This window comes from Anopheles maculipalpis, chromosome 2RL (assembly GCF_943734695.1).
Source record: "Anopheles maculipalpis chromosome 2RL, idAnoMacuDA_375_x, whole genome shotgun sequence".
NCBI lineage: Eukaryota > Metazoa > Arthropoda > Insecta > Diptera > Culicidae > Anopheles > Anopheles maculipalpis.
The window spans coordinates 36,274,398-36,296,461 of record NC_064871.1 but is presented as its reverse complement, the minus strand read 5'-3'; the positions used below and the strand labels follow the sequence as shown (position 1 = coordinate 36,296,461).

Here is a 22,064-nt window from a genome sequence, read left to right as displayed (position 1 = left end):
AAGTAACACTTTGTTGCGTTCATCTACGATATAGCTGCTGGAACCAAAACGGCAAATGATCTTTCCAACATGGTTAACTGCGAAACAGTCCGTGATTTTACAAGCTTTTCATTTGCGTTGGCTTTAGAAGAGGTAACGCTATTTTGCGTCAAATTGACAGCTGCTGACAAATGAAGTCAATTTGACTGATTGTAGAGGAATTGGACCTAGATGAGGTGTTTAATTTTCTATTGCTCACGAGAAGAAAAACATTCGGTGAACGAATAAGTTCGTCTAAAATAAATAAAAAAAAGTTGTGAGTAATTTATTATTCTGGTCATAAGTAATTACACATTTTGAAGTAACAACATAATGCCACTATCACACATAACAAGAAAAACAACTATTCAAAATGTGATCCAAGCTGATTTGAGTTTGACCTTGCCCTGGTCCCGGCCCCTGGGCTGGGGGAAATTTTAAATCGGAAACGTTTGAAATCGATTCATAGCTATACTTAATAATAAATTTAAAAAATAGATGCACAACTGTTAAAAAAAAACTCTAAACTCAGATTTCATATTTTTCTCCGTTGTCTCGTGTAGATAGCTTGTGCATGCGCCAGGTTCTAAAAAATATCATAAAAACTCATGAGAACCTGAAATTTTAATCTTCAAATTTTTCGTGGCTATGTATCAAATTTTGTACAACTTCTGGAGGTCTGGAAATAAATGAACGTCTTCTTTTTTTATTGGCCCTTAAAACACTTATTGATAACACGTAGAAGGATAGTCTGTCCTCACCACGAGGGGGATGGTCCAGATGGGAATTGATTTTCGATCCTCCCGTATGAGGACCGGTGCCGTGACGAGTCCTATACCATAGGACTGTCCAAAAACGAACTGGCGTGTATTACATTATTAAAATAAGCAATCAAATACGTTTTAAGCGTTAAGACACATTTCTTTCTATTATAATTCTCCATTAAGTGAATCAAGTTAAACCACATTTCTACAAAATTTGGAAAACAAGATGAAAATTGAATGAAATTATTTTTTGTCATTTTTATTTTGCACTACGTACACTTGTCATCTTATTCCATTACAATAAAAACAAGCATTTCCACCACAAATCTACAAATAGCCTTACGTACACTACGTCCTTCTACATCCGTCTGCTTAAACATAATTCTATTATTATATCGGACAAATTTGCACCTGGTGCATCAGCGCAGGAGAAATAGAAACAAGGGTCGAAAAGACAAAACTCTACAAAAGATGTGCAAACGGGCATTATAACGGGGGGGAAATAAAAATCGCCCATTAACGGGGTAGGCGGTTCTAAAAGAGTGGCGATGAACAAAATGAAAACTGCCCTGAATTCTTCTTTGATTGATGAAAAACATTACGCTGTAAAATAAGTTTTCGCTTTCTACTCTGTTATTTACTTTTTTTTAAAAATTGCCATTAGCGCAAGTTTTTAGAAGGTCCTGTTACGTTTTTTTTCTTGGTTTGTATTGTTACATGAGCCATATGAATAAGACCCATTTTATTTCACGGTACAAAAATATGAAGTTTCACTTTGATGGTAGCTTATTGGTTTGCAGAAGAACAAACGCACATGCAGTTAATGTGACTCGAAGTGTTCCTATAGCATAGTTTTATTACCGGATGTCGAGCCCGGACTGGAGCGTCTCTCGGTACGCAGTTCTGATGTTTTGATTAAAATCAAGTCAACCAAGCTATAGCATCCTCTCGAGATTGTAAAGACAAAGAGTAGAAGTGTTTCTCTAACGAACAGTGATTTTTCATGAGAAAACATCACACCTGGTGAAATGGCTTTCTTCTTCAAATACTTTTATATTGGACTCTTTTGGGGCGGCCCGGTAGTGTAGGCGTCGCCCGTCTTCAAACGGCAGGACCGGGGTTCACAACCCATCCGGACGGTCCTCCCGTAGTGAGGACTGACTAACCAACTACGTGGTATTGGCAGTCTAGAAAGCCATTTCGATGGCAAGCATGACCTTAGAGTTCGTTGAGCCAAGAAGAAGATTGGACTCTTGCTATTATTTTGATTATCGACTACAGTTGGCCACACATTCTGCGTGTTTTCACTTTAGTTCAGATTTGGTAGATAGAAAAGAAATCTATCAACAAAGAACAGAATCATCGAACTGCATTTCGGTTCTTATGGTATTGCAGTTTCCAATATCGATGCATGGATAATTAAATGCGAGAAGATAAAAATTCTCTAGAAGAAGAACTTGCTTTGTACCATCTTTTGAGCTGATATCGGATTCCAAACGAGAAAATGATCAAACTTGGTCCAGCATGGATGTGAATCGTTTTAAAGAAGTTGTGGTTGTATGTCGTGTGTTGAAATCGTCGAATGTTTAATTTCCCCTCATTTTGGTTTATTAGCGTTAATAGACGTGATGGATAGCTGACTCAGCAAGAGTTCAGGTTTAAAAAAAAGTATTTCAACAATCATCATACTGCACAAACCTCACCACCAGAGTTTTTGACTCGGTAACTATTCTAAAAACTCGTTGATTACTCTACACTGCTGGTGCTGGGCAATACACTACGATATTCTCAGCATTGCAACGACAACCCCTATCCTTCCCATCATTGTCTTATCTATCTACCACTCAGCAACACTCCCTACACTTTGAAGGATTACCGACCGGATAGATTCAACTGCTAGGCACAATATCGCCCCTCTTTCCCTTACTACACTTTATTGTTAATGTGTGGTGCGCGCTTACCATTCTGCATCACCGTTCGATTTTTGAAACACATAATCTTTGCCACCTATATGCATGATGCCATCCTTTAGATAAAACTTCCACTTGTTGCGAGATCGTGTGATCTAAAATGTGAAATTTACAATAAATCAGGAGTAGAGGATGCAATGTGCCACAATAAATAAAAGCAAGCATAAACCGGGCGATTTTTCGCTTACCTTATCATACTGACAAACGACGACATTATCCGTATCGAACAAGTCGGATGCGTCTTCGTCGGTCACGTCGTCTTCACTATTGAGCGGTTCCTCCTCCGCTCCACCTTCCGCTTCCAAATCATCCTCCTCCTCTTTGTCCAAGTCTTCATCATCATCGTCGACAATGTTGTCGTCACTGATGTCACTTCCTTCTTCGTCGGATGTGTCTACAGCACCATCTAGCTGAAGGCTGCTGCAGATATGGAACGAAGTGGACGATACTGCAAACAAGATGCAACATAGATGTACAGGAATTTTGTTTTTAAACTATAATTAACATGAAATAATACCTTCGCCATCCTCTCCGTTCAGTTCCCGTGATTCGCGGATCGCTTTCAGAGGGCGACGACGAGCTGTTCTAGCCATCGCCTTTACCTTTACCTTTGACCGCGATCTGTTAATGCCACTACTACTTCTACTACTGCTGCTACCAGAAGCAATCGGTTCATTATCATCCATCGTGATGGTAGATTTTGCACCAGCTGCTACCAGTGCATTTATCAGCTGCCGATCGAGCCGATACCGATCCAAGCTATTCTTGGGCGGTAGTTCCACAAGTTTGTAGTGTATGGCAGCAACCTCTCCTTCTGCTCCTTCTCCCATCCAAAGCTTTTCGTCACAGGCACCATCCAGTTGTTTTTGTATCGGAACGGTATCTTAAAGATATGGACAATGAAAATAAAATATTAGCTGCACGATCGCTATAAACCTATTTAAATTAAAAAACACTCCCTCTGCCTCTTTTTCAAAAGTGCGTGCTCCAAATCAAAATCACCAAAGTGAACAAAGTCGTTTAATCTTAAAGGGTTATCACACGGGAGATAATTCTGTACGTTAATTTTGCATTTTATCTGTCATAAAAGGCATTTGGACACAGATGCCGTATTCCGATTTCAAAATTTTAACATAAAAATAACATTTCCTTGATATATCCGCTCAAAAAATCACCAACGACGAAAAAAAAAAAATGTTTTCATTTGTCAAACCCAAAATTCGATCTTCAAACCGGCACCTGATCTGTCAAATATTTGGAAGGATAGTTGCCAAAACATATTACGCTTTATGGTACCAGTTGTATTACTTACTTATATTAAGATTCTGCAAATAATTATTCACATGCTGCTGCAACACGTTTGATGCAATGTGCGGTGGTAGTGGCATGATGGAGGAAATGATCGGACTGGTCAACACTTGATGCAGTTGATTTTCCTGCAACGCCGAAGCGGGCACCTGAATCGTGAGCACCCTCGGCTGACTGTTGGGCACGTTCGGTTGTGCTGGCAGCGTTATCTGGATAGCGACCTGCTTGTCCGGATCGAGAGCAGAAACAACGGCAGCCGGTGAAGAGTTTTGTTGTTGCTGTGGTTGCTGCTGCTGTTGTGGTGTCGATGTAGTAGTGTTTGTAACGGTGGTGGAAGTGGTATTGCCAGTACTATTCTGATTTACAGCGGACGTTGGCTGTGCATTTCCAGTAGGAACTAACGATGGTACGTTCGCATTTTTCAACTCCGGATTGGCCTTTGTGTTATTATTGGGCTTTCCATTTTCCTGTTGATTATTTGATGCTGCAGCAGCGGTAGCTGCTGCGCTTGCAGCTTTGGATTTCTTCGTTCCATTCGTCTGTAAAAAATGATTTCAAATAAATTCAATTGAAAAATTTCAATAAAACAAGAGCTATAAAAAGTTTTTTTTTTTTGCTTTGGCTTACTTTTGCGTGTGATGCCGACTGATTTGCGATTTGGGAAGGGGCAACAGCACAGAGAATGAAAAAAATAATATTATTGCCGTTTCGTTTCAGCGTTTAACACCAAAGCAAAAGCTTACCTTGTTCGATACAGCAGAAGGGTTCTGTTGGTCTTGTGATTCGGGCGTGGACTCGATAGCTTTGCAGGCTAATAGTTTGGTGGTCCATACCTGCTTCATTTCTTGCAACACCTGCTCATCCACACCTTCATCTAGAAAGGCATCCCGCACCCCGGCAATGACATCGTCAATGACGGTGGTGTATACTTTGAGCTGTAGGAGACACCAAATAAAAATAGATAAACATGTTAGTCAAAGCATAACGTTTTTGATTGGATTAAACTTTTTTAGATTTGTAATATTTTTTTTTTTCTATCATACACAAAACAGTCACCAGGATAATCTTGTTTTCCCGCTAAAGCAACAGTGATGCTCATCTGGATGATAGATATTTGCGTTTGTGCAACTTTTGTATCGGCAAACACCATCGGGGAATCCCACAAAACGCGTTAGTGGCAACAATTTTCTACTTTTTCATGGCTCATAAGGTAACCCTTATTATAATACAAAGTAATAACTCCGGTTCAACCTATCACAGAAGAATTTGGAAAAATATATTTTTAACATTAAACATACAGAACAACAGTACATAAGAATGTAGGTCAATTTGTCGACAAATTTAAGTTTTGTGACTTTTAAAAATGATTATTATACAGTTAATATGAAATATCACACTACCATATGTTTCAGTATTCTCTTTTCTTCCCAGTGTTGCTATTAGCAACTCGTTTTTATTCTCTTTTCTCGCATTTGTTTTTTTTGTGTTTGCTTTGCTGGTTTGCCCTGGCAATCTTTTCTTGTCACCATATGGAACAACAAACCAGTATCTCTGCGTCACCTTGTTATCATCTTATCATCCGTAAAGTGTACATTAGCATTTGTGTAGTATAAAACAATGTATCGGAGAGTAGTTTGTCTTCTTCATTACCGATATATCAACATCATACTTAAAAGGCGAAACGAATAGTTAAAAAAAAAACTCCAACTTGTTGCTTCACCAAATGTTTCTGTGCATATTGTTACTTACCACCGACGTTTGACTGAGAGACATCCTGAATATTTGCGTTCACCAACAGCAACCTTTGTAATATCGTACTGCCCGGACACACGAGCACCCTCACCTGACCCTCAAGTAAAGCACAAACCGTTAATATATCTTTGGGTGTGATAACTTCCGCCGAGAGATTCGCCGATAGTCAAATGCGACCAAACCGCAGAACAGGAAGAACTCAGTCACAGTACACGAACGAACGGCGAACGGGAGAAACCATACACCGCAAATGTTGATACAAGAAAGTGCCGTTTGTAAGAATCGTGATAGCACAAACACAAGCCGCCGCTGCCGAATTCCTCACTGGCAATCCTTCTTGGCACGGGTCATTTCACACACGAACACTTTTTCTCACTTGTATCACCTTGCTACATAAAGTACACACAACAAACACGCACAAGAGTGGGTTAAAATATGAGCTTTGATTCGTCGTTCGATGCTGGTTTCTGTCCACCGTGCTGTGGGGTGGTCCTTCTTCACAATGTACGATCAAATCCGTGGTGTCTGGAGCTTCTGCATAGCGATCGCAACCTATCCAAAGGAAGGAAAAATAAAAAAAAATTAAAACTGTCATCTGATCGACGGAATGTGTGTGCTGTAGCGGAGTCATTCTTGAATAGGGTGCGAGAGACGAAGCAAATGAAAAAGGGAGCGCTGGTGCATGTTGATGACACGGCACCAATACGCCGCACACTGGCGAAAAAGGAAGGAACCGTACAAATGAAACAGTCGATCACGGGACCGACGCACCAGACTCTCGTTACTGCGCCTCGATGTTCTTGAGGGTTCTGTGCTTAGTAAATACGGTTCCGACGACCAAATAAAGCGGTGCTTCTTCTTTGCCCACTGATGTTTTGCTTCGTTGGCTTTTCGCCATACCGCTCCTCCGCGCCGGACGTCTAAGATGCTTCAGAACAAATCACTTCGAGAACAAGAAATAGGGATGAAGGCGTTAGTTCCGAATAAATTCGTCTGATTGGGGACACCAACGATTTCGTTGGTACGGTACGGCGCTTGAATTATGTTACAACTGTAGGGTACTGTGCGACCGCTCTATACACATACTTTTGATTTCCTTGTGACGTTTCCGCGATGCCGCCCTACGGGAGCGAGGGAGCTACGAATTTTGTTGAGAAGCACGTTGTACGGAATTCGTCATTGCTGCTAACACCGGAAGCATGCAGCTTGGGACCTTTTCCGCACTATGCAATGATGCACCACCGGACTTTGTGCGTAATTTAGTAAATTTTCAGTATCAGACAAAATACGCGACCTCACGCACTATCTCGGGAACAAGAAATGGTGCAAAAATCCGGTAAACCGTGGTGTCAGCTTTATCTGCCGGACAAAAGAACAGCACGAATAATACGAATCGGCTTTTTTCGGAGGGCAAGACTGCTTAAGACATAATTAAACGAACATGTTTGCAAAATATATCGATTTCAAAAAGAATGAAACTCCATATTTTCACATTTTAAAATTGGTTGAAATTTAACAACATATTTGTCCAAAACCATCGATGAATGGTATTTTTCTGTAAACAATGAATCGCGCCATACGAATTTTTAGAAACAAGAGACGTGTAACGCAGCCTAAGAATGCAATCTGTGTATGCCCACAGTAAACACAAATTAACATGCCAAATGTCAAATATTGTTGTGGATCATTTTGTAAGGTTAAAAAAACGCAAGCAAACTAACAAAAGTTCGTAAACTACGACGGTTTTTGGTGTCGCAAAACTGCTTACAATTAAGCTTCAACCATGTCGGACGTTGAATTTATAGACGAAACAAGACTGGTAAGTGTGCATGTATTGTTTCACCGTTTCGCTTTGCCATATTGACCTGGTTTGCATTTGTCCGTACACAGGACGCGCATGATGAAAGTGCCGAAAAAACGGACACAGAAGATGACGATTCATCCGAAGGCACCAACACGGAGGATGAAGACACGGACGACGATGATAACGATGAATCGATCGAATCGAAACACATTAAAGAGTACATCGAGATTCTTACCAAAATTGCCGGAGACAAGTACAACTACGATAACTATGCGGAGCTGCTGGAAGTTGCACAGTATGTGTTTAAACGGGACTTTGATCGGTTCTGGGCGTGTTGATTAACTGAGTTTCTTTTATCCCTTCCTTTCAGTCAAATGAATGATCTGGAAAAGATTCGACAAAGTGCAGAAATATTTTCGGCCATGTATCCTTTGTCACCCGAAATTTGGTTACGGTGGCTCAAGATTGAATCGTCCCTTGCGACAACGGACGAGCAGGTGGAACAGGTCGAGAAGCTTTTCCAGCGCGCACTGAACGATTACTATTCTGCCGAAGTAGCGTTAGAGTTTGCTGAACTGGCGATGAAGACCACCAGCAAGGATATTGCGGATCGCATTTGGAAAACATTAATACCTACCTACGGATTGCACACGGTGAAGGGAAGATCCATTTTCGAGGCGTATCGTGAGGATACGTTAACGAAAAATGGAGAGTAAGTCCTTGCATTCGCAATTGTTTTGCAAGAAGATCTATATTTATTTCTGCTTCTGCTCGTTTTCAGCTCTCCCGCCAGCTTTAATCGGCTGGCCCGTATTTATGAGCAAGAGTTGAAGATACCGCTCCGCAACATGGAAGATTCATACATCGAGTACAAGCTGCTGTGCGAGAAGTACAAAGAAGTGATCACGGATTTGGATGCGGAAAAATTTGAACGACGTTACAAGCAAGCGAAGGAAGCGCTTCAACGTATGCTTCCGCACGAAACGGCCCTGGCAGCGCTTGATGCACACTGTCATCAGGAAAGGGCCGATCTATACCGTAAGTATATTGCCGATTGTCAAACAGTGTTGGACGACGACGAGGTACAAATTCTGTACGAGCGCATGGTCACCGAATGTTGCCTGGATGGGACAGTTTGGCACGATTACGTACGCTACCTTCATCGATGTCCGCCCGATCCGGAAGAAAATCCTACTTCGCCTGTCTTTCGACAGACGGAAATCGATCTCGTTAATCGAGCGTTGCGCAATTGCACGTGGAGCGCTGAGCTGTACGTAGAGAAGATGCGTATAGTTGAGCGGCAGGCAAAACCTACCTCCAAAATGACCATCCTGAAGATAATGGAGGATGTGGCGTCGGCCGGTCTACAAACGCCCGAAGCATCGGTGAAGGTGTGGCTTGAGTATTTGACATATTTGCGTCGTGTAACGGATTTTGCCAGCGAAAAGGAGCGGGACATATTGCGTGCCAACTTTGATCTGGCATGGAATCAGCTAGGAAGAACATGGGGCGTGTTGGCCGATCCGCAATGCAAGATTCTGCAATTTTGGGGCCGGTTGGAGTATGAAGCGCTGGGAGAACCGAGCAAAGGGCGTGACCTGTGGTACAGTGTAATGGGTAAGGATCGCACTATGAGCTCATTTATTATGTATTAAATTTTTACAGTGTTTAAAATACATACCTTTTGATTGTCCATTTTGCAGATAGTGCCGACAATTCAACACGCGTTGGACTGTGGATTGAGTTTATCGAGTTGGAAGCGAAGCGAGGTCCAGATGCAGTGCGAAAGTTGTACCGAAAATCCATCACCTGCGCTGGTTTGGATGATCCGGAAACGTTGGCTGCCGCTTGGCTACGCTTCGAGCGGTGTAATGGTTCGTTGGAACAGTTAATCAGCTGCCAAGAGCTGTGCAATGCTACCATCGAGAAGTACTACAACACACTGTCCAAGAATGGACCATCCAACCGCACAGCAAAGGGAAAACGCACGGAAGCAGCTGGAGCCGGAGCTAGCATTAACAAAGAAGCGAAACCATTAACTGCAGCAAAGCGGAATGCATCCTCTATGGACGAAACGGCAGTTGATGCGTCGGGAAAGAAGAAAATGAAACGAACCCATGAACAAGCGTCGGATACGGCTGGCGAACGGCAGGAAGAGTTTAAAACGCCTGCCATTCCAGCGCTTGTAGCAAACAGTTCGAAAACTCATGAAAGTAAGCTTGAGCCAGCAAAACATCCCAAAGCAGTAACGGACGACGATAGTACGACTGATTACATTGCCAAAGGTGACCAAAATCGGCAGGTGTTTGTCAGCAATCTCAGCTTCGAAGTGACCGAAGCCGATATCAGAGAGATCTTTCCCGAGCTGACGATCGAATCGATCGAGCTGGTTGCTTCTAGTTCGGGAAAAAGTCGCGGTTTCGGGTATATGCAGCTGGCCACCCGTGAGCAGGTACCGCAAGCGCTCAGCTACGATCGGCGCCCACTTAACGGTAGGCCAGTATTTATTTCGAATGTAGCGCGCGACAAGGCAAACCGTCAGCATCAGTTCAAATATTCGTCGTCGTTCGAACCGAACAAACTGTTTATAAAAGGGTTGCCGTTTAATTTGGGCCGTGATGAGCTGGAGAAATTGTTTGCACCGTTCGGGCGCATAAAGGACATACGCATCGTTTGCTACCGAAGTGGCAAATCGAAGGGACTAGCCTATTTGGAGTATGAAACGGAAACGGCCGCCAAGAATGCGGTGCTGAAGATGGATCAGCACGTGATCGATGGGTTTACGATTACGGTTGCCATTTCGTCACCGCCACCGAAGAAAAATCCAACCGCAACGGAAACGAACCTTGCTGGGACAGACAGTGGCGAAAGGGCAAGCTTTAGCCTCGGTTCCGGAAAGAAGCAACTGAGCAAGGGGTAAGGGCAAGAGAGTGTTTGTGTAATAAGATACAGACGATTGTTTAATCGAGTTGTTTCTCATTTTCAGGGACGTGAAACAAAAGTTATCGGCCATGATTCCAACCGCCGTCATGAAAAAGAGTACTGCTTCCGCATCGTCCAGTTTCGACGAGAAACCTAAATCGAATGATGATTTTCGGAAATTGTTGCTGAAGTAACAACAGTGTAATAATTTTCACGGGTAAACTCCTTTACCGCTTCCGATTATTTTCATCTCCATGCGTCAGGCCCTTCTTTCTACTCCCATTCAAATACTTGTACTGATTTCGTACTACGAGTGCAGAGTTAAATAGCTCAGCGATTTCCGCTCACTTGATTGTCCTTCCCATTCTTTCATATTATAATTCTCTTCAATAACAGTTTACATAATGGGTGTTTTTTTGTAATGGTAGATTTTTTTCTATTTTCATCGCCGTAACACGTGTTGCAGAATGAAACACGCTACGTTTTTTTTTTTAAATAAAACTGCTTGCAAACACCAAGATCAGAAACACAAACTCTTACTTAAGCTTAATTCCTCTCTTAACAAACGGTTTGATGTTGGATTCGCCCGTGTATCGTTTCGTTTCGGTGCGTACCGTTCGTATGGCGCCCTTTCGGCGGATCATGGCCTTGCGGAATTTCAGCTTATTCTTTACACGGATGTTTCGCTGATCCTTACGCTTGCGTGCAGATAGACCCTTATTTTTAGCCATCTGATAGGTAATCTTACGCTTTTCGTCACCATCCATCTCATCCATGTCGACTTGTTCTTCTTGCTGCTCATCCTCTTCATCCTCCTCCTCCTCGGAATGGTTAATGCCCGTGTCCATTTTCATGCGCTTCGTAGCATATTCTTCGCTTTCCTCCTGCTCATCCTTACCATTCTGTTCATCCTCCGATTGTGAGTCCATTTGTTCCAGCTCATCAAGAACACGCAGACGAAGACCCTTTTTAGTTTTGCGCTGTTCACGATCGAACTCATCGTGGAAGCTTATTTGCATGCCTTCCGCCTGTGCTTTCAGCAAAGCCTCTACTTGCGCTTTAGCGGTTTGCTCGTATTTTTGCTCTATCTCTTGCACCAATCGCTTCATCTGTAGCAAACGTTTCACCAGCGGATGATTACGAATGTCCACCCGTTGTGACTTAAGCAGTACGTAAAAGCTGATATTACTACAGTAAAGCATGTGAAGCTCGTATCGTTTTGCTAGCAACTTCCCGAGAGGATGCGACAGTTGGTTATGTTGTTTAAGCAGCAGCAGAACTGGTTCCAGTACATTTGCACATTCGGCCAGCTTTGCTGAACACTCTTTTACCAAACCCTGAAACTCTGGCGACTCTTTGCGAAACAGTTCCAACCGCTGACTGTCAGTCAGATCGGATAAATCTCCCTTGATCACTATTTCTTCCTTGCTGCTGAATGCGGCCTTTTTGTCCTTCTGTTTCATCTTTTCCGGCATTCCCGCTGCCCGTTCCAATTCATCCGCCGCTTGCTCCTCATCCTCCGACCAAAAATCATCCAGCGCAAAATCTTCATCGGTCATGCCTTTAATGAGCCGTTTCTGCATTTCCATTGCCTCCTCTTCCTCCAGCCGGGCCAATTCTTCCTCCTGTGCCGTAAGCGTATCGTAGTCCCGGTCTTTGTAACCGGTACCATAGTACGCGCCAGATTTCGAACCCCAGGCATAGCGATCGGGCAGATCGTCCTCGTCGTCCTTATCGTCGATATCGCTATCGTGTTCAAACTTTCGTATTTCGTCAAAATCTGGCTCCTCCTCGTCATCATCTTCATCATAGTCACCCTCGTCGTCGAATCCCAGCACCGCTTGGCGTTGCATTTCGTCGTCCGAGTCGTAATTGTTGCGACGACGTTGGCGTACATTTTTAAGCAACTCTTTCTCTCCTTCGCTGTATTCATCTTCCGACGGTGATGGTTCGTAGTCGCTGCCTACATCACCGAATTTGATTTTATCTGGCATTTTTGCACCAGATATTTGCTTAATATTTAACAAAAAACACAACAAAATCCGCTACTAAACACGTGCGTACAGGCAGTAGAAGACTGACAGTGGTGGTTTGTTTTGATTGTAGAATGGCAGTGCTACTCAAAACGAAGGGGACGATGCTCCCAAGTACCATTTTCAATACAAATGACCAATCCTTCAAAAACACGACTGACGTCTCGTTGACAGGAGGTCTGTTTTCATTGCACCCAGCCAAAACGTGCGTGCACGTGCGTTGCTTTACTCCGTGTGTTTTAGCAAAGTTTACTGTTGAAAAGTGAAAAGTTCATACCGTAGCTTTCACAGCAATGAGTAAATTTCGTTCCAAACTAAAGAGAAAAGATGGTTCAAAGCGTTGGAAGAAAGGAAGTGCTTCTTCGTCCAATCCTCAAGAGAGTAAGCACCGTGCTAAGGCAAAAAGCCGGTTCTTCCAAACAAACCTAAGCCTCGCTCCGGCCGGCGAATCGGCAAACCAGAAAAGCAAATTAACACTCGAAGCTGTGCTGAAACATGAAGCCATCCAGTCGTATGGTAGTGGAGGCGCGGGCAAAGCGAAACCACCAACAGTGAACGATATTGCGGCCAGTATCAAATCGTTCAGCATGAAAGATGGCGACGATGAGCTGATGTCCGATTCACAGCCGGGCACGTTCAAAACGTTCCAAACGTTCGCCTCGAACTGGAGTGCCTGCTCCAACATGAGCTTCAAGAAGTAAGCCAACTGAGCCATCCCGTCAATTAAGAACCTTTGTTGCTATTTATGGGGCATTTTTTTGTTGTTTTCTTTCAGATTATTGACAAACTTCCGTGCCGATTCTCAGCTGCAGAAAGATATGCTCGCTATATTGGCCGCCCTTACGGAAGTCATCAAGGAGCATTCCGGTACCCAAAGCAGTACGGAATACTTTCTCGCACTCATGGAAACGATAGAGGCAGCCAAGGAGGAAAATGACATCAATGCCGCCGTTTCACTGCTTGCGATGGGTATCAAATCGGTTCCCCAGGCCGTATTACGGCGTAAGTTTTCGGACACAGCACAGACACTGCTCGCTCTGCTGGAAAGATACACCGAAACGGATAACCATGCAATGGTGCGTAATCTGATCGGATGCATTTCGGTAATGTTACGGGCGCAAGCATACGATCAGTGGAAGATGTCTTCGACGGTGAAATTTTTCGACGCCATACTAGCATTTACGACACACACCAAACCGAAACTACGTAAAGCGGCACAACACGGTGTAGTGGCTGTAATTCATGGTAGTTGTTTTATGCTTCCGCCCAAGCAAGAAGCTGATGAGCAACAGGAGGAACGAGGTGATGGTGACAAGCCAGTACAGAAGGCCAATCTTGTAAAGCATCATCCAGCGGGGGGTCGTGTGGCACGGTTTTGCATTGGACAGTTTAAGCCGGAGAACATTGCCAACAACCAAACGGTTATTTTGCACACACTGGGACTGCTGCACAACGCCCTGCCCGGATTTAATAAGGACGACATCAAGCTGGTATCGGAAAGTTTGCTATCGATCATGACGGCCACAAATGTATTGATTCGTACGAATTGCTTCCAAACTTTCCACTCACTGTTTACGTCCAAGACGGAAAACCTTACCCCAATGTTGGCGGGCAAACTACTTTCCGCACTGTACGATTACCGACCGGATCGGTCCGATTCACGGCAAACCATTGCCTGGTTGACGGTGCTGAAGGAAGGACACCTATTTCTGGCCAAGTACGATCTCCTGCTCTGCAGCACAGCACTGCCAAAGTTCGTACAGGTCTGTACTCAGGATTTCTGGTCCTCCGAAACGTTGGATGTAGTATCGGCCGCTTCCAACGCGCTAAAGGATATACTGTACGAGTGCGTACAGCCTTGCTGTGCTGATCCAGACGAGGTCGAGAAACATCGTCCTTCGATCGAGAAGATACTGAAGTACATCATTGACGTACTCTGCACGGCTCCGTTCGGTCATGCGTCCAAGCAAGTCTTGATCATATTGGCTATAGCGTTCGATACTACCGGACGATATTTTGGGGCAACTCTGGCACCCGCCCTAACTACGCTCGGTACACGGTACGATCCACAGTCGTCGACACGCTTACAGATCGAGCATGCCGTGCTGCAGGCAGTAGGCTCCATGGAAACCAGCTTAGTGCTGCAATGCATTCCGCTCGCCGGTGAGGATGGTAAGATCGATCTTGATCGTACCTGGATGTTGCCGTTATTGCGCGAAGGCCTACAACACTCTAGCTTCGAACTGTTCAACAGTGTTATTTTGAAACTGGCCTACCAATGCTACATGCTGTGGCAAAAGTTTAAAGAAACGGACAACAAGCACCAAGCGCACATTTTCGAACTATTGTGCTGTCAACTTTGGGGCCTATTTCCGGGTTTCTGTCGCAAACCAAAAGACGTGTCCAACTTCCGGTTGATTGCGAAAACGCTCGGCACGGTGCTGAACGAAAATCCCGATCTGCGTGCTCCCATTTTGGATGGTTTAAAGGAGCTAATAACACACCTCGAGACACCTGCCGATCGGGAAGAGATTGCACGGTTTGCAAAAAATTTTCTACCCCGTTTGTTTAACATCTACACAACGAAACCGAATGGCAGCTACGAAAACGAGGTACGGCAAACCGCTTTCGAAACGATTCAAGCGTACCTTTCCATCACACCCACCCCGGTACTGGACGAGATGTTTAATGTGGCATTGCAGCAGCTGCAAGAAAAGGCACCGGGAACCTTTATCTACGATACGCTGTTTGATATCGTTGAACAGCTGGCCCTGTACCAGACGAAGGATAAGCTGGTCGAAATTTACAACAAGTACATTACGGTCATACTGAAGCAGGACAGGAAACAGGAAACGGTCGCGAAAAAGAGTGCGAACGTAAGACGCCAGATGAAGAAAGCGTTTAAATTGTTGCGCGAAATTTTGGCCTCTGAAAATGAAGGTTGCGTTGGATTTGTGGAGGCTAAGCTGGGCAATGTGGAAAAGTTGCTGTTAGGTACGATGCGAACGACGTACGAGGGTATTCAGGCGCCACGATTAGAGTAAGTTGCGGGTTGGATCATCCGGTTTGATCGGTTCACAGTTACAACACAGTTACAATTTCTGTCCATTTACAGATGCTTGAAGCTGATACTGGAAAAACAGGCGTCGGTTGTGCTGGAAAGTAAGCTGCTAACGCGCACACTATCGGAAGTGGTCGCTACATATCATTTGGAAGACATTAAGAAGCAAAATATTGGTGCCGAGTTGCTGGAAAAGATTGGTGAAATGTTTGATGCAAGTTTGATTCTACGCATGCAAGAGGTTGTCATTTGTCATTTTAAAAAATCGTTTAAATTTACAGAATGAGGAAAAAATCAACGATTTTATCGATCTTATCATCGCTGGCTTTATGGGCGACAGTCAGCTGATCACCAATACGATCGGTGTGCTGCGTACCGTGCTGGAAAAGTTTACCGGTTCGTTGTCGATCGATTCGCTCAAATTTATGCTAGATCAGGTACTCACTTTTCTGATCGGTAAAACGCGAGTTGAGGTTGATGCGGCGCTGCATTTCTTGCACGTGTATACCAAAATTCTTCCAATCCCGCTCGTGATCAACTATCTTTCGCTGATTGTAAGTATTTGCATGCGCGGTGAGGAGAAAAATAATGGCGATTAACCTTTATTTCAATGAACCCCGACCCGGCTGTGTATGTTTGAATTGCATTTTATTTTTCCAATCAAATAGTGAAAAACTAGAGCTTATTAGTAAGGCAACAAATAGCCTTACCTTTTTTGAAATTTTTAAGGAAATATGACGAGCAGATGAAAAGTATTAGCTTTCTTATCTGGAAAAATTCAAATTTCCGTACAAAATGTATGATCTACCCGGGTGTAGGAGGTTATAGAAGCAAGGGAGTATTTTTGGTCATTGAAACGAAGATTAAAGAAACGGTTTTTTATGAACACCGACAGGTAAACTCTCTTTCGGCGATGGTTCCGGACACTAGGCGACATTGCCGGCTGTTGCTAGGCTACATCTGGAAGAAGTTGTGCAAGCGGTTCGGTGCGCAGGAAGTCATACAGCTCGTACCGGGCAATGATGAGGAAACGCACAAGCGATTGAAGAAAATCCGCAAGGATCTAGGACGGGCGAAACGCAACATGCAGGAGCGTGGAGGCAAGGACGCTGCAGAGGAGGAGGAGGATGATGAACCGGACTTTGCGAATGAACTGCAGAAGAAGAGCTTAACGTAAGAGAAGGGAAAATGGAGAGCACTTATATTAAAACCATTAACTTCACATTCATTTCAACAGGATCGATGATATCCTTGCGGACTCTGACTCCGATTCTGGGGTGGAAGATGAGCGCAAGGGTCGAAAGAAGAAGGGCATGGATACGTACATCAAGGAAACGGAAGACAGCATCGTTGATTTGGCCGATTTGGATGCGATTGGAAAAATTACAAGTAAGTACATGGATGTGTGCAATTTTTACCCTTTAGAAGTATAGTAACATGAACAATGAAAAATTCCTTTTTTAGCCAACGAACCTATGGATGTGTCTAGCAAGAATCAACCGCGTGCCGGTACCAGCAAACAGCGAAAGGATGAAAACCGTGGCTTTAAAACAGCTGCCGACGGGCGGCTCATTATCAAGGACGTTGAGGACTATTCCGATTCCGACGAGGATCCGGATGAGGCAGTTGGGTACGTGGATAAGTCGAAAAAGCGTATCTATGACGAGGACGATAGCGACGATAGTCAGGCCGAACGTGACGAACCGAACCCGGAAGACGATGGACCTTCGTCGCGGAAGCGGAAGGCGCTCGATGTGCTCAGCGCACGGTCGGGCATGTCTGGCACGTCGAATCGATATGTGGCCGGTGGTAAGGGTATCCATCGACCGGTCGCTTCCTCGGTAAAGTCCGGGTACAGTAGCAAAACTAACCGTACGGCCAAATCGAACGCCTCAACCGGAGCAGAATATCGCGCAAAGAAAGCAGCTGGTGATATGCTTAAGAAGGGCAAACACGAACCGTATGCTTACGTACCGCTTAGCCGCAATTCGCTCAACCGAAGGTAGGTTTTCATGGTAAGTCGGTTCAAACAATTTTTTTTAAACTAATTGTCCCTTTTTGATGCTACAGGAAACGCGCGAAAAATGCTGGACAGTTCAAGAGCATTGTAAAAAGTGCAAGGAAAGGAGCAGCTGCAGGATCGAAGAAACGATTGCTTAAAGCTGGCACGAAGCGAAAGTAACGCGAAACAACACGAAAGTACCGTCACACAGTTTCGGAGGTTTACGGAGCATAATCGTGAAAGAAGCGGTATAAACATATATAATTCAACTTCTCTACTCCGACCGGGCAAATTTGTTTATAATATGAAAATAGAAATTAAAAAAAACATTTATCTATATCACCATATGAAATGATATATTGTCCTGCCTATGTTACCTATTTCATTTTCATTAGGAGAATTCACGTTCAATTCTCGTCGTTATCCATTCGCCAGTTTGAGGATCGGTGCCGATCAACGTTTCCTCGATGAATTCCATGTGGTTGCTTTGATCGATCAAGATCACGGTATGCGTTCGGCTACCGTAGCCTCCGCCAGGCATGCGCACGTTAATGCTCGATAGAAATTCTGCGTGCTGTCCAGCACGCCTCGTCAATTCTGCGTCCGGGAAGTGGCTGTAAGGAAAAAGTCTGTCGTTAAGATCGTTGATCACAATAGTTGGTGCTGGTGATGGTTTCTCTGTAGTTGTTGGAGCGCTTGTGTGGATTAATGAATTAAATTCGACTCTGACGCATAAAATACTGGACTGGAGTATACTGCGGAAAAAATTTGGAAACTCAAGATTTAAATCCGATTCAGTCAGGAGTAACCTTAGATATTAACTCCGGAGGGCACTGCGGAGTAAGATCTGTCAGTTCCGATTCCGATTTGATAACTTTTTTACCATATTCTCCTCCTTTCGCACGATTCCGAACATTCTCGCCGGCTTCGGCCGATACCGGATCGTTCAAACGATTCCGAACGAGTCGGGAACCAGTTCGACTTTTCTGCCAAAAGTTCCGATCTCTACCTGGTACCATCATTACAACCACTTACCGTACATCGTTCCTCAACAGTCCCATAAGCTCGTCCACGAAAGCATCCTTATCCGCAAAGGGAACATTACGTCTAGTCACGATTTCGGCAAACTGTTCCCTTCCGCGGCAAACTTTCTGTAGCGGTTTGTCCAGCGTACTATTTCCGAAACCTAGCGCTTGGCCGGTCTTGCACGTGTCAATACTGTGCGGTGCATTGCTTGTATGTAGAATAGTACCTCCGGGGATGGTATGAGCTTGTCCCTCCGGACATTCTTGTTCACCAATTCCCCCGCTCGACACTGTCGCATCTAACTCGATCGAGACAAAATTAAACGCACCAAAGTTGTCCTCAGCAAGCAACTGTTCACTGTACGCACGGCCGGTTAGCTCTCCGGTAAGGAAGTTAGCCACGATCGGTCCTCGACCATTGCTAACGTTAGCTTTACTTTCGCCGGTAACATTCAGCAGTGCTCCGAGTTTAATTCGTCCTTCGGGATGGTTACCGATCGCAAGCCACGTACCACCTTCGCGACCCGGTTCCATATCACGACCACCAATGACACGCGGATTTTCCTCCCATGGTGCGGCTGACATGGCCGGTCGGGTATAGAATTCGTCCCGGTTCGATGCTAACACTAATCGGTACCGCCCCGGTGCGGAACCGTCACCAACGTAAACAAACAGAATGCACATCTTTGCTTCTGTTCCGGGGATCGAACGACTAAACACGCACTACTGCACCGGATCGAGCGGATGATGATTCGCTATCACTTACGAACGAGCTCTGACTGGCCTTTTGGCACGGTAAACTACTAGACGGCTTTGCTGCTTACTTTGTTTGCAATTAAAAGCGAAACCTGCTCTCCCCGCTCGAATGTTTTTGTTTTCGTTTCGTTAGCTTTTCGATTCTTTCTTTTTTTTTCAGTGGCCGTTTCACTACATTTGCTACTGACTCAGACACACATACTGGCGCGCAACTCGCTTTGGGCCGTTAATGCAATCACACTGATAATGTTCCTTCGATGGCCTTCCTTGGGAATGATTCAGCAGCATACTCTGTGATATCACCTCGATATCGCCTCCCAACGATTTTCTCTTTTGTAGCAATTTGAGAAACGCTCGTCGTTTCGGTGTGTCAAAGGTCATCCGTTGGGCTGCTCGTTAACGACTATCAAGGTGGCTGTGGAGAATAAAGTGTACAATATGAGATAAGTGTTTCGGACTAGCGACAGAAGCGAATGGATGGTCATTGAAGGTGAGGGGATGGAAAGATATTTTTGTTCGAACGTGCGCACTGACGATGCATCCAAAATGCGCACGGTTTTTTGGAGGGTCGTTGATCTAGTGAAGAACGCTTTGACCAGTACGATTTGTCCGTCAAGTTAAGCACGGGGACGGGGAACGTTACTGTTGGACGGTAAAGATAATGCAACGACCAGAGCCCGTTGTCTTACGCCCAGACGGAAAACAACACATCCGCTGTTCACAAAAAAGACAGAGAAAAAAGCTGATAAGCGATACCTTTTCACAACACACTGTTGGGGGTAGCTGAACCCAGTGCGCGATCACGCCGAATCGATTGCTGCGTAACGAACAGATGATTTTTGGGTGACGGCAGTAGCAGCTGTTGTTGCTGCCGGTTCAACTGTCGCTGAGTACACTGATGGGTGTGCATGTGGTACTATTTTCTGAGGCAAACGGACACACATACCCCGGTTGCCGAGTAGCGATAGTAAGTAAATTTACAACCCACACTAGATCCGCTCACGCGCTGTTCACCTGTGCGAAACCCGATGCTCTACCATGGTAGTAGGAGTAGCCTACTTCGGTGAGCTTGGGTAAACATTCGAAAGCTTGGTGGTAAAGACATCGTTCGACCGCGTACAGTGTGGGACGAAAATTGTGCGACGATATGCGATTTATGTTCGAAATATCTCACCATTTGGTGTTGAGGGTGAATATTTGAATGTTCTTGTCCTGATGTATTTTTGTTGTTATAGTGTTATAGGTGAATAGAATCCTTTTTTGGTTGTTGCTATTAATGACAACGGAAAATTAGTATAGAGCGTCCATCCGGTGAGTCAGAGATAGCAGTGCCTCCATACGGCAGGACCGTTTGCTGAATCCCACCTGAACCGTTCGTCCCAGCGTAGGACTACTTCAAGGAATCTTCAAATCAAGGAATCGAAAAATAGCTAACCAAAAACACTCGATATGGTAGAGTTAAAGAAAAAAACAATCGTTAAGGATGTTGTAATAATTTTAAAAAAATAGCCCAATTCAAAATCTAGCAAATTACCAGTACGGCCAAACCCTAAAACCCCCCAAAGAAATATACAAAAAATCCAGCACATTGCTTACAATTAGGCTTTACAACCTCGAGTTGTCCTCTTTACATCTATTCGTGACCTTCGTGTGATACTTGATGACAAGTTGAGCTTCAAAGAACATGTTGAAGAGGTCATACTGAAGGCCAACAAGGCTCTTGGACTCACCATTCGAGAAACTGGTGATTTAAGGGATCCTGTGGAATTGTCTTCGGAGAGTCTTGTGAGATCTACTATGGAGGGTTCCAACAGAATTGAAAATATTCGAAGATTATTCATTCCAGTCGCTTAAAAACGTACCTTTGACGATACACCTTTGCAGCCGTATGACTTAAGACAACTTCTACATGTTTGATCAAATTATCTCACTAAGTCAAAGGTGACATGTGGCTTAAGCTTGCTTTATACGAGGCTTGCTTCTTGGGTTTATAGATGCTTCAGATCTACTTTCCTCTTTCCTTTTCTAAGTCCCTTCACGAACTCTTCGTCCGAGAGATCTTCAGGCATTAGAAAAGCGATGTACTGTATGGTATAATAATGATCCTCTTCTCTCATGTTTAGGGTGGTTCAATAACTTTTATTCTTACTTTGTCTTTAATTCCCCTTTGTATGCTTACCGTTCCCACATTTGTTCCTCCTCCTCCTTAGAATCATTCAAAGGGAGCTTATTACCATAAATGGTGTTGAGTAAAACTTATCCTGGTGATCAATAAATTGATAACAATTTGAACTTTTAGAGTATTATTAGCATCATTTAAATATGAATGTTGAAGAGTACTTCAACGATGAATTGAAGGCAGTAGCTAAATTAACTAAAGAGCATTTTCCATTTTACGAGCCAAACATGTCAGAATCGTTAATAGGGATTAACGAAATCTTCTTGTTTCAGTTTCACAAACCGATTGTACTCGGAGATGGTCCTGATATATCTCAAATATTGCTTTACGAATTACGAACCGTTACAGAAATGTTTGAAAGATAAGAAATCAGTTTTATGTGTCTTTGTTTCAACAAATTTGTGAGACAAAGCCACATTGATACTAAGGAGTGCATTGCATCGATATGCATTTCTACGCAGGCACATGTG

General features: G+C 44.0%; 6 protein-coding genes across 6 annotated transcripts in view; 3 read left to right on the top strand and 3 right to left on the bottom strand.

The window, feature by feature from the left end:
• LOC126557880 (uncharacterized) overlaps positions 1 to 22,064 on the top strand; it is a 237,827-nt gene that overhangs the window by 183,417 nt on the left and 32,346 nt on the right. The gene's annotated exons all lie outside the window — the stretch shown is intronic.
• On the bottom strand, positions 2,738 to 5,900 carry LOC126559820 (transcription initiation factor IIA subunit 1). Its single transcript, XM_050215993.1, has 7 exons — positions 5,810 to 5,900; positions 4,804 to 4,995; positions 4,688 to 4,705; positions 4,065 to 4,599; positions 3,270 to 3,635; positions 2,941 to 3,200; positions 2,738 to 2,847 (listed from the first exon to the last, which is right to left on the bottom strand). Exons 1-7 carry the CDS (start codon positions 5,831 to 5,833, stop codon positions 2,740 to 2,742), a joined length of 1,503 nt encoding a protein of 500 aa, XP_050071950.1. The 5' UTR covers positions 5,834 to 5,900; the 3' UTR covers positions 2,738 to 2,739.
• On the top strand, positions 7,483 to 10,732 carry LOC126557000 (squamous cell carcinoma antigen recognized by T-cells 3). Its single transcript, XM_050212616.1, has 6 exons — positions 7,483 to 7,631; positions 7,703 to 7,911; positions 7,987 to 8,328; positions 8,398 to 9,233; positions 9,320 to 10,532; positions 10,603 to 10,732. The coding sequence occupies exons 1-6, from the start codon at positions 7,596 to 7,598 to the stop codon at positions 10,730 to 10,732; spliced, it is 2,766 nt and encodes a 921-aa protein (XP_050068573.1). The 5' UTR covers positions 7,483 to 7,595.
• On the bottom strand, positions 11,075 to 12,540 carry LOC126557883 (something about silencing protein 10). Its single transcript, XM_050213792.1, has one exon. The coding sequence runs from the start codon at positions 12,530 to 12,532 to the stop codon at positions 11,075 to 11,077; it is 1,458 nt and encodes a 485-aa protein (XP_050069749.1). The 5' UTR covers positions 12,533 to 12,540.
• Positions 12,865 to 17,816, top strand: LOC126559664 (RRP12-like protein). The gene is made up of 8 exons (XM_050215835.1): positions 12,865 to 13,268; positions 13,347 to 15,611; positions 15,687 to 15,846; positions 15,914 to 16,186; positions 16,528 to 16,805; positions 16,870 to 17,021; positions 17,097 to 17,634; positions 17,703 to 17,816. Exons 1-8 carry the CDS (start codon positions 12,865 to 12,867, stop codon positions 17,812 to 17,814), a joined length of 4,182 nt encoding a protein of 1,393 aa, XP_050071792.1. The 3' UTR covers positions 17,815 to 17,816.
• Positions 18,026 to 19,343, bottom strand: LOC126558655 (transport and Golgi organization protein 2). The gene is made up of 2 exons (XM_050214706.1): positions 18,670 to 19,343; positions 18,026 to 18,248 (listed from the first exon to the last, which is right to left on the bottom strand). The coding sequence occupies exons 1-2, from the start codon at positions 19,341 to 19,343 to the stop codon at positions 18,026 to 18,028; spliced, it is 897 nt and encodes a 298-aa protein (XP_050070663.1).

Excerpts from the sequence above, each read along its gene's own strand:
- LOC126559820 (XM_050215993.1), bottom strand. The coding sequence starts at position 5,833 with ATGTCTCTCAGTCAAACGTCGGTG. Across the intron at positions 4,996-5,809 it reads CTCTCAGTCAAACGTCGGTG|CTCAAAGTATACACCACCGT; the intron begins GTAAGTAACAAT and ends TGTCTCCTACAG. Across the intron at positions 3,201-3,269 it reads GAACGGAGAGGATGGCGAAG|TATCGTCCACTTCGTTCCAT; the intron begins GTATTATTTCAT and ends TCTTGTTTGCAG.
- LOC126557000 (XM_050212616.1), top strand. The coding sequence starts at position 7,596 with ATGTCGGACGTTGAATTTATAGACGAAACAAGACTG. Across the intron at positions 7,912-7,986 it reads GAGCTGCTGGAAGTTGCACA|TCAAATGAATGATCTGGAAA; the intron begins GTATGTGTTTAA and ends CCTTCCTTTCAG. Across the intron at positions 8,329-8,397 it reads ACGTTAACGAAAAATGGAGA|CTCTCCCGCCAGCTTTAATC; the intron begins GTAAGTCCTTGC and ends GCTCGTTTTCAG.
- LOC126557883 (XM_050213792.1), bottom strand. The coding sequence starts at position 12,532 with ATGCCAGATAAAATCAAATTCGGTGATGTAGGCAGCGACTACGAACCA.
- LOC126559664 (XM_050215835.1), top strand. The coding sequence starts at position 12,865 with ATGAGTAAATTTCGTTCCAAACTAAAGAGAAAAGATGGTTCAAAGCGT. Across the intron at positions 13,269-13,346 it reads TCCAACATGAGCTTCAAGAA|ATTATTGACAAACTTCCGTG; the intron begins GTAAGCCAACTG and ends GTTTTCTTTCAG. Across the intron at positions 16,806-16,869 it reads CTGCAGAAGAAGAGCTTAAC|GATCGATGATATCCTTGCGG; the intron begins GTAAGAGAAGGG and ends TCATTTCAACAG.
- LOC126558655 (XM_050214706.1), bottom strand. The coding sequence starts at position 19,343 with ATGTGCATTCTGTTTGTTTACGTTGGTGACGGTTCCGCACCGGGGCGG. Across the intron at positions 18,249-18,669 it reads CTGTTGAGGAACGATGTACG|CCACTTCCCGGACGCAGAAT; the intron begins GTAAGTGGTTGT and ends TTTTCCTTACAG.